This window comes from Papaver somniferum, unplaced genomic scaffold (assembly GCF_003573695.1).
Source record: "Papaver somniferum cultivar HN1 unplaced genomic scaffold, ASM357369v1 unplaced-scaffold_10, whole genome shotgun sequence".
Taxonomy (NCBI): domain Eukaryota; kingdom Viridiplantae; phylum Streptophyta; class Magnoliopsida; order Ranunculales; family Papaveraceae; genus Papaver; species Papaver somniferum.
The window spans coordinates 15,712,983-15,723,753 of record NW_020618825.1 but is presented as its reverse complement, the minus strand read 5'-3'; the positions used below and the strand labels follow the sequence as shown (position 1 = coordinate 15,723,753).

Genomic DNA, 10,771 nt, shown 5'->3' with positions numbered 1-10,771 from the left:
ATTCTTAACTTACCGTGCACATAAACAAAATTAAAACAACCACTCACATTTCTCTCCACGGTGGGTTCAAAAGTGCCCCCTGCTAATTTCCATGGGGTGGGATCCACATTTAGTGTGAGTGTGTTGTTTTAATTTTGTTTTCCTCCTCGGTCTGTTTAGAAGCATTGCCTCTCTAGTAACTTAGAGTATCAAAACAAGTGTGTCAAAGGAAAAAATTCCCCATAAGATTGCTCCAATGCCCAATTTAGAAAGTGAATTCCATTGATAAACCTTTTTAAATCATACGTTAAGATATATCACAAAATTAAATTCCATTAAGCTATCTAGTTTCGGAGATCTCTATAGCTGAACACAGATTACTACTTGATGATGTGTTGAAGGAAATAAGATTTCAATACACCATCTCCAAACATATATGCCTCTCAAACGTAACACTAAAAATACGGGAGGTTGATATGATATCAAAGGTTTACTTTTAAAACTCATTAAGGGTACGTTTGGCATCAGTGGGGTTCAATTTCCAGGTAGTTCAAACAACCTAGAAATCCAACTACCTAGAAAATCAACTGCCTCGATCCAAAATATGTTGTTTGGCATCAAAGATCTTTCTTCTCCATGGCATCACCATCTTCATCATCTAACAACTGCAGCACCAGATCTTAACACAACAACCCATCTTGGCAAATCAATTCCTACATTTCAGATACAAGAATAACTCATCATCAGATTCAGTAGCACCATCAGTTCACTACAACATCCATGTCTGTCACAAATCTGGCACCCACTTCTCTTTTCTCTGTCAGCAATTTCAAACCCCAGTCAAACCCATTTCTGCAATCTATTTGACTCCATTAGCAGCACACTAAAAACATATTTATACATCATCATCATCAGACACCACGGGGATCTTCCTTCTTATAATCTCAGTCTCAACATCTTTGAATATAACCAGCAGATTCCTAGACTACAAACCTATCTTCTGTTCAATTCCTCGAAACCCTAATTTCTCCAATTCATCTTCAATATTACCAGATTCAACCATCAAATCCATCTTTCCTGCTTTCCCATGAACTAATCAAGTCAACTTATTTGGTTCTGGAAAAACAAATCCATGTTTGGTATATTTATCAAAAGATTAATAAAAGCATTTGAGAGAAAGAACAACAGAAATTTAACAATAATCAATCATGAAGTCATGGGGAAATAATGATATTTACCCAGATTGGGAGTTTCTCACATGGTGAAAATTTTCAGAGAGGAGAAAAAAATTAGGAACGAAAGACGAAAGATCGAAAAATTGGTTTACAAATGGAAGGAAAAGAAGGAAAAAATAGGAAATCTCATGGGGTTGGGTGTCGACTTCTTTTCCACCGATAGAAAGAAAATAAGTTGATAACTCCATCCTAAAAGATTATGCCAAACAGGGGTAATTTGAATTACCTCTCCTAACTCCACTCCACCGTCAAATCCTCCAGTGCCAAACACACTCTAACACCTTATCAAACGATGAATAATCTCTTCAGAATATACTGATCCATGTCATTCACAATCTAAAAAGATAGCATAAAAGTTACCAAACCTTGATTTCAAGATATAGTATGTCCCTCTCTATAACAAACCATGATACAATGTAGGTGCATATTTAAATTTTCTTGTCTGAATCTGATCAAGCTCATTTGAATTTTAATTATTATATCTCGTTATTACACTTCTGTACTTCTTTATGTTTCGAATTTAATTTCAAAAAAAAAAAAACCTTCTCTTTCCTCTCTCTCTCACTCCTTCTTCTCCAATAAAACCATCAAGAATAATCCATCTCTGTTCAGATGTAGTCTATGAGAAGATTTCTTCATTATTTCTTATTTTCTAGGTTAATTAGTAGTTTAGTTTAGTTGTTATTATGTTTTTTTACTTGTCTACACCGTTATGGTGGTTTTATCTACTCTTTTGAGGTTTATCTTCGCTTTAATGGCAATTCTTGGTTATCGGATTGGGTTTTAAGATCAATAGTGATGCTCTCTAACGACGAAACATTCGTCTTTGTTATCTCTGGCGACGAAATCTTCATCATCAACTTATACGTCGACGAAAACTTAATCGATGGCCCTTTTGGTGACGGAAGCTTCATCACTAGTTTCAAGAGATTTGAGCAAATCACTCCTATTTTGGGAGCAAATTTTTTTAAAGAAGAAAAACCAACTAAATGGTTGGAATTTAATTCTGGCGACGAAATCATCATTCTTCCGATTTAATCGGATCTTATTCATATTTGTATTTGTCTTACTCCGGTAATCCTTCTCTTTCTCTTATCAGATTTTTCGGTATTGTACTTTTACGATATGTTTTTGTTATTTTGTATTCTCTTATTTTCGATCTTAAACTCATTATAACCTCGAATTTTCATCAATGAAAAGTATCCTCGTTTATAAAAAAAAGAAAATTTTTTTTTCAAAACTCGAGTCAGATCCAAACAACCAACCCAAAAACAAAAATTAAAAATTGTTACAACCGTTCCGGGCGATGTTATCCAAACTTTGTGTATAATCCACAACCAGATAAAATCTTCTCTACAGTTACAAACTCCAAACAAATTAAGAAAATCTTTCCGTTACAACAAACCAAATTATCCATTTTCTGTTATATCTACCGAAACTAAGGCCATTTCCGTCATTTTCTTTCCTTTTTCTTTTCCCTGGTCGGTAACGATTTAATAAAAAGATATTTCATTTGCTTCTCATTTCTTTCTTCTTCTTCTTCTTCTCCATTTCATATATCAAAATCAATCTCCCAATTTGACTTCTCTTAGGGTTTTCTTCATTTCTTCACAAAAAACCAAAATTTGTAGATTTATTCTTCACCTAGATTTACTCTATATATAATTTCTCTGTACATACTATTCTCCAAAAATTTCATTTCTTCTTTGTAAAAAACCAAAATTTCCAATTTTTTCAGTTAGGGTTTGTAAAAAAAAATTCAGATTTGTTTGATTTTTCGGATTTAAAAGTTACGGGTTTTGATTTTTGGTTGGATTTGACAAAAGGGGTTCAAAAAAAGGTTGGATTTTGATTTTTGATGATGGCTGTACCTACAATTGCACTCTATGCAAGTCCACCAAGTTCTGTATCTCATCCATGTTCAATTAATTCTTCTCATTCAAACTCTGACTATGAATTGATGAATTCTCGTTGTTGTTCATCATCTCCATCATCTTCTTCATCATCACATAAACCGGTAACTGGTGGCCTTTCCCTTTTGTTTAGTTCCAATTCCGTTCGTCATTCATCTTCAACATCAGCAAGCTTTAATAATGGAGGTGATGATTTAGGATCAGGGTTAGGATTAGATTTAGGATCTTCATTTAAGTATAACAGTAGTAGTAGTAGAGATCATCATAGTCCTGTATCTGTGTTCCAAGGTCCTGTTTCAGGTAGTAGTGTTGGTTCTTCTGCCTCGTCTTCCAGGAGTTCTCCGATGAGAATTTCATCGTCTTCGAGTGGATTGTTTAATGGGTTCGTGAGAAATGCTATAGATTCTGCTTGTCTTGATTATGATTCACGAAGTTTCGGCATAGAAGAATCTACTTTTGCTACTACTAGTGGTCTGGTTGATGAGCTTACTTTTAGTATGGAAGGTAATTTTAGTGTTGTTGATCCATATGTTAAAGAATTACTAGTGAATGCTCAATCAAGGCATAAGATTTTCTATGAAGATATTGTTGTTAAAGCATTTCATGAAGCTGAGAAAGCTCACCGAGGACAGGTAATTTCGGTGATCGTTTTGTGAAGTTTAAAATTTCAATGTTTAGAGTGTGGGTTTTGAAAATGGTTTGTGTTTTTTTTGTTATGATTTCAGATGAGAGCAAGTGGTGACCCATATTTGCAGCATTGCCTTGAAACTGCGATGTTGCTTGCTACGATTGGTGCTAATCCTACAGTGGTTGCAGCTGGGTTACTTCATGATACACTTGACGATTCTTTTATGAGTGTTGATTATATTGTTAGTACATTTGGGGATGGAGTTGCTGATCTTGTTAAAGGGGTATGTTGAGTCTTACTTTCAAAGAAAAATGTTTATTGCAGAATTTGCATTGTTTATCATTCGTGTTGTGTTAATTTTATTTGTTTCTTTGGAGAATTGAGTGATCGGTCAATGTTTGATTGTTTACCTGATTAACACATGAAGGATGATCTGTTATGTCAGTTTAATTCATAACAAAGGACTGTGATTTTTGTGTTATTGTAATATTGCCGCGCGTTTAACTGTTATTTTGCATTTGATAAAGGTGTTGCTGTTTGGCACATAGAGTATCATGATAATTTGTTAAAAGTTTTTCAATATAATTTTAGCACCATAATAAACTCTTTGATGACCCAAGGATCCCATTTAAAATGGTAAACCGTTAGCTTGCAATAGTTAAGCTAAAGCCTTAATCAGCAATTAAGGGTTGAATTAGCTGGCGTTTGAGTAAATATCTGGGTTACTTCATGTTCAAGCTTTTCTCTGTTTTTCAGTTAGCCAAGCAACACTTGGGTTGACTTTTCTAATGTTTTTGCCTTTTTTCTTTCGTTGTCTTTGGTGGATTACTTCTATGTCCGTGCATGCGATGCACACTTTGTAGTTACTGGTTGATTTTCATTTCTTGCTGCACTGTTGAATGTTTTAGTCTTACTTTGAGGCTTCTCTTTTGCGGAAACTCTCTCCTCTTGTGACGTCTCTATCATGAATTTCATTTCAAAACTGAAGGTGTTTTTGTCTGTTAGAATATTATTTATGTATGCGGTGGACTGGATAGATAGTGATCGATGTGGGGTTTAATGTACTTCACTTTTTATTTTACTTCTCTGTTTGGTTTGTTTGATTTGTGGCCTAAAGTGCTTATGTTTCTATACTCTTTCTAGGTATCAAAGCTGAGCCATCTGAGCAAGCTTGCACGTGAGAATAACACTGCAAACAAAACTGTTGAGGCAGATCGCTTACATACCATGTTTCTTGCAATGGCAGATGCAAGGGCCGTTCTCATCAAACTTGCAGATCGTATGCATAATATGATGACACTAGAGGCTTTGCCTCCGGCCAAGCAAAAGAGGTTCGCGAAGGAAACTTTAGAAATTTTCACTCCATTGGCCAATCGCCTTGGGATCTCTAGTTGGAAGGATCGCTTGGAAAACATGTGTTTCAAGTATCTCAAACCAGACCAGCACGATTTACTGTCCTCCAAGCTTGTGAAGTCCTTTGATGATGAAATGATTACTTCTTCAGTAGAAAAATTGGAACAAGCTCTCAAGGATGGAGCAGTTTCTTACCACGTTTTATCTGGGCGGCACAAGAGCTTGTATAGCATTTATTCCAAGATGATAAAGTACGTACTTTTTTCCATTTATACGGTTGATGTTTCGATCCTGTGATTTTAGTATAAAGCACTGATATTCATGATTTGGTCTTTTAACACTCGGCTAATCCTGCAGGAAGAAGCTATCAATGGATCAAATCCACGACATACACGGGTTAAGAGTGATTGTTGAGAACGAGGAAGACTGTTATACCGCACTTAAGATTGTTCATCAGCTATGGCCTGAAGTGCCTGGAAAGTTTAAAGATTACATAATCCATCCCAAATTCAACGGGTACGAGTCATATAACTTCGGCTTTTTTTGTTTAATCAAATGGAAATACTCAAAAGTTTGCTGCTACTTATAAATCTTCTTTATCCGTATCTTCAGGTATCAATCTCTTCATACTGTGGTAATGGGGGAAGACATGTTTCCTTTGGAGGTTCAAATCCGAACAAAGGAGATGCATTTACAAGCTGAGTGTGGGTTTGCTGCTCACTGGATGTATAAGGAAGGTGACACTGCATATTCTTCGTATGTACTTCAGATGGTGGAATGGGCTCGGTGGGTAGTCACTTGGCAGTGTGAGACCATGTCAAAAGAACAAACTTCTTGCATCGGTGATGCTGATTCCATCAGGCCAGCTTGTCCTTTCCCTTCACATTCAGATGACTGTCCCTACTCTTACGCGCCTCAATGTACCCAAGATGGTCCTGTTTTTATCATCATGATGGAGAATGAGAAGGTTTGCACAACGTCTTATTTTCACAATTTTGGACATCCTTCTTTGGTTGGTGTTGCCTGAAGTTTAATAAGGACCGAATGTTATTTGCAGATGTCAGTGCAGGAATTTCCAGCAAACTCGACTGTAATGGATTTGCTGACACGAGTAGGCCGCGGAAGCTTGAGGTGGTCTCCCTCTCCCTACCGGTTCCCCATGAAAGAAGAGTTGAGGCCAAGGATCAACCGTGAACCTGTGACTGACCTATCTCTCAAACTCCAAATGGGAGATGTAGTTGAATTGACTCCGACAATACCTGATAAATCTCTTACAGAATATAGAGAGGAGATCCAGCGTATGTATGACCAAGGCCGTGGCCGTTATGCGGTTTCAGGCAGTAGGGCTGCTTCAAGTAGGGTTGGTTGGTGACGTTAACACATCCTAACACCCTCCTCCTCAGTATATATATTTGTAATCAGTTCATAAGAACATCCATTCATTTTATACTGCTCTGAAATTAGAGGTAACAAATACGTTACGCGAGAAGGTTGTTTCATTTGTATATATATAAAAATGAAAACCCTGTACAGTAAACATTCTATTTCTTGATTATTGCACGCAAGGAATGGTTGCCATTGTAGGAGCTTTATTTTTCATCCCAAAGAAATGAAATTTTCCAAGTTCTGTTAAAATATTTGTGTCTTCGGAGAATTGCAACAATAAATATATAGAAACTCAAGGTTGAAGAGGTTGACGAAAGACTAGGGCAATGGTTTGATCGAAATTCTGCAGGTAATGCTTTTAGGAATTGGCAGCTTCTGAAATCAAATATCCTAAAATTTGCAAGACCTGACGCATACTCCGGTAAGGCTTGTAAGTTTTTGCACGTACTGTGACATCCAGTGTTTGCAAATTGGAGAGTGCAGAAGACAAAAGCAGGTAATGCTTCAATACGTGTGAGCAACAGTACTACTCGAGGCTCCTCGACCTCAGCATTACAGTATTGTACAGTCATAATGCTGCATATGGAAGAACCTAAATGGACAGTAAAGAGAAGAGTTTCGCTTTTAAAAACACGATTTTTTCCTAATTTCACCCTGGACGTTTTCCAGTGAGGGGAAAGGATACCCTTCTAGGAGTATTTTGTTGCTGATCTGTGTTTTGTTCCTGAGGTGGATTTAGGTTGGAATTTTGATTAGGATTGACCGTATCTTCTTCATCATCCTCCATTTCATCTTCTGCTTGGGCTTGTGGTCTTCTGGGGATTGCAAGTTGGTAGTTAGGGCTGATAAGTGTGTCTTCATCTGGTGGGAGTGGGATTCCAGGGCCTGTAATCGATTTTGGCAGTGGCATTTTGTTTCTGTTCCTTGCAAGCTCTAGTAGGACCTGAACAATCAAAGCAATAGTCAGTATTTCGATCCCAGAAAACAATCAACGCTACAAAATTGTGAGATTCAACTTACACCGCACAGTCATTCACCCACATAAAACACGAAGTTCTGAATAAAAACATTTCATGTTACTCCGTACAAATGGTTGGGATACGTATTATAGGTCTTTGCAGTGACCATGTGGGTGGAAGTAGTTTGAAAATTATAGGCATGGATTAATACATATATCATGAAACAACCTGAATTACAAATGTTAGAGCCAAACCATGCTACAGGTTAACAAAGAATCACGCCTAAACATATCATATACGACTTTCAAGAGGTAACTACTGACAGTGAGCCAATGATGTAGTCACATCCAGTTTCCCAACAGTAATTATAAGATACTAAACGATACTAACTATCAATAAGTACATCATGATTCCAAGCACTCTAATCTTCAGAGTCAATCACAATGGATTATGACATGAAATACACTACCCTGTTCATCAATATTGATCTATGACTACAATCATGTATACAAAAGCAGGCAATGGTAGCGGAGTCTACCCTCTTGGTACGGAGTTATAACTACCCTCTTCTCAGTACTCTTTCTACAATTACTCTTCTAATCATATTTTATGGTTCCAAGCTACAAACCAGAACTCCATACAAGTGGCAGTAACCTTGTGATAAACCATGAAGAAGCCCATTGGTTGAGTTGTAATAATTATGGTGTATGAAGGAATGCAAGTTTAATCTAGGAACGCCTTAGTTGTAAAAGTAACATTCCTCAGCCTCACTGCAGTGAATACATGCGAATTGAACTAAATTATAAGAATTGAACTAAATTATAAGAATTCCTCAGCCTCAGCATGATTCGAGAAGCATAAGAATTGAACTAAATTATACAATGGACTTAAACTATAACTAGTTTGTTAATCCATGAGGTAAATAGTAGTCAAAATGTTCAGATCAAGAAGCAACTTAACTTGAACAAACAGATGAGTAATTGCAAACCAGTCACCATAAAGAATCTAAGACATCCACGAAGAATAAACAACTAGGGGGCAGAAAATGCTTACCTCTCGAGGAGGAGGTTGCGAGAAACCGAAATTAACTTTAGTTTGAATCGCAAGCTTAACATCTTCAGGATCAATTGCAGGTTTACTAGCATGTTCTGAATAAACTTGAGCATCTGTCAAAACATCCACCACATACCGATACCAAAGTTCCAAAAACTGGTGAATAACACGAGGTTCATATTCTGAAACACCCATTGATTTCAAGAGTGTTTGTACTATCTTTGCATCTCTCGGCAAGTCCTCATCTCCATTCTCTTTATCCCCCATTTTCTACACAAAAAAAAAGCCAAATTCTTATGCAAACTAAATTTTTTTATGTCAGCTCCATTGAAACAATTTTACAAATAGTTTGAGCTCACAAAATTTTCCTGAAAATTACCACCAGAACAATGTTATTTAAGAAATTCTAAACCATGGGTTCTTTCCTAAACTGAAAAACAAGATGAACCTGACTACGAAACCCCTAAAATATATTAACAACTAGTAAAATTTGACGTTCTAAACAATTAGAGCAGTTGAAAGCCTTAATTACCAGCTGAACTTAGTTAAAAAATTGAAATTGATCAGCATACAACAAAACCCAATCAGTAATAACGATACGAACCTGAAAATTAGAGAGATCACGAGAACTTGAAGAGAGCAGAAAATTTGAGGAGATTTGGTGGAAAGCGAAAGAATCAACGTTCAATTTTCTAGGGCACACTTAAGAAAAGGAAGAGGAAGAAGGGTAGAAAAGGAAATATAAAAAGAAATTGCATTATTTCTCGATTTATGCGTGTGTATTTAAACCCAAACTTAAGAAGCCTATCATAGAGGCTCCAAACATTTGGTTTTGAGGGCTCCTATGGATTAAAATGTTGAATATGTTATAGGGCCTACCGCCCATGGATGTGAATGCCAACAAACCAGTCTATCTTGAAGTATGTCAACAAGAGATTCACTATCTTCAGTAATATATTCAACCTAAAATAAGTGGTTGACATGCGAAGTGAGATTCTTTTGTCCCGTTGAGATAAAGGAATTTCTCAAACTAAGCTAATCGTAGCAACATTGAAAATGAAAAATCCCAAAGTAATGAGGGTTATGCATACTGACTCATGTGAAGCATGTGAAAACAAACATATACATATATGAGAGAAATATGTATTATTGTCCCAGGTAGTAATAACACCAAAGTACATGTATCAACCGAACATGGGATCAAGATAAGATGTCATTCTAGCTCACATCAAAAGGAAAGAGTTGGGAATGAATATTTCTACTGGTATTGGTACAAGCAATGCAATGCGGGTACCATAGTGACAACCGATTTCCAGAGGGAGGTCATACTTTAAACATCAAATTTATTGGCAAGAAGAACTATGCCTAGCCAATTGACTATCTTATTCGGTTGAATTTTATACATTGTCTGCACTTATGGAATTAAAAGTACATCATTTCCAAGAGACATAAATTTTCTAATGCACTTGAGATATATTTGGATGAAAAATATATCATCCCCTCTGAAACGTAACATAAATTCACTCTAAAGTACTTGAGTTAAATCCATTTTTGTTACGAATAAGGCCACACCACTTATTAAATCTCTCAAGATTCAACATATAACTGATAGTGATTTTTCTCCCACTAATTTAAGGAATATTCATTAGTTTTTGAACTAATTCTTTGTAATGTGACTACGATATTGGATCATCGAGCGAAGTAATGCTCAAATTTTGTTTCCAAGATGGAACAAAGATTAGAAGTCAAAAAAGATCTATATGTACCGAGAGCTAATCACCTTGTTAAATTCCAAAGATACCCACGCAAGTAGATATCATATGAAAACTCACAATGATGAGAATGTAATTGATTGCATCTTTTATAGTCTCTAATATATTTGGAAGGAAATATATCTTAAAGAAACTAATGAGTCAATCTAGTGAAATGTAAATTACTATAGTATTTGGATTATTAAATCTATATTGACTCCGATGATGAAATGTTGGGAATTGATTCATACAGGCTTTGACATAACCATAATGGCACTTTGGTTGTGACATGATGTTTCTTTTTGAAAGGAACCATACGTACATCACTGTGTTTGAGTGGATGAGACAATGGGAAAAATATTGACAGAATGCGAAGTGACGACATATCTCTCAATAAGTTTTTTCCAAAGTACTAGATGCACAACCTCCTTCCCATTATGCTTTTAGGTAAGAAAACATATCACTCATTTTTACAAAGTCTTCAGTAAAACAGGATCGAGACCATCCTAAGATG

General features: G+C 36.1%; 2 protein-coding genes across 2 annotated transcripts; one reads left to right on the top strand and one right to left on the bottom strand.

The window, feature by feature from the left end:
- The first annotated feature begins 2,761 nt into the window (after window positions 1-2,761).
- Window positions 2,762-6,743, top strand: LOC113325970 (probable GTP diphosphokinase RSH2, chloroplastic). The gene is made up of 6 exons (XM_026573794.1): window positions 2,762-3,759; window positions 3,853-4,038; window positions 4,899-5,359; window positions 5,466-5,624; window positions 5,721-6,075; window positions 6,166-6,743. Exons 1-6 carry the CDS (start codon window positions 3,073-3,075, stop codon window positions 6,478-6,480), a joined length of 2,163 nt encoding a protein of 720 aa, XP_026429579.1. The 5' UTR covers window positions 2,762-3,072; the 3' UTR covers window positions 6,481-6,743.
- Window positions 6,744-6,972: 229 nt separating this feature from the next.
- Window positions 6,973-9,247, bottom strand: LOC113325971 (transcription initiation factor TFIID subunit 9-like). The gene is made up of 3 exons (XM_026573795.1): window positions 9,111-9,247; window positions 8,507-8,776; window positions 6,973-7,437 (listed from the first exon to the last, which is right to left on the bottom strand). Exons 2-3 carry the CDS (start codon window positions 8,771-8,773, stop codon window positions 7,144-7,146), a joined length of 561 nt encoding a protein of 186 aa, XP_026429580.1. The 5' UTR covers window positions 8,774-8,776; window positions 9,111-9,247; the 3' UTR covers window positions 6,973-7,143.
- Window positions 9,248-10,771: the final 1,524 nt, after the last annotated feature.

Excerpts from the sequence above, each read along its gene's own strand:
- LOC113325970 (XM_026573794.1), top strand. The coding sequence starts at position 3,073 with ATGATGGCTGTACCTACAATTGCACTCTATGCAAGTCCACCAAGTTCT. Across the intron at positions 3,760-3,852 it reads AGAAAGCTCACCGAGGACAG|ATGAGAGCAAGTGGTGACCC; the intron begins GTAATTTCGGTG and ends TTATGATTTCAG. Across the intron at positions 5,360-5,465 it reads ATTTATTCCAAGATGATAAA|GAAGAAGCTATCAATGGATC; the intron begins GTACGTACTTTT and ends CTAATCCTGCAG.
- LOC113325971 (XM_026573795.1), bottom strand. The coding sequence starts at position 8,773 with ATGGGGGATAAAGAGAATGGAGATGAGGACTTGCCGAGAGATGCAAAG. Across the intron at positions 7,438-8,506 it reads CGCAACCTCCTCCTCGAGAG|GTCCTACTAGAGCTTGCAAG; the intron begins GTAAGCATTTTC and ends TTGATTGTTCAG.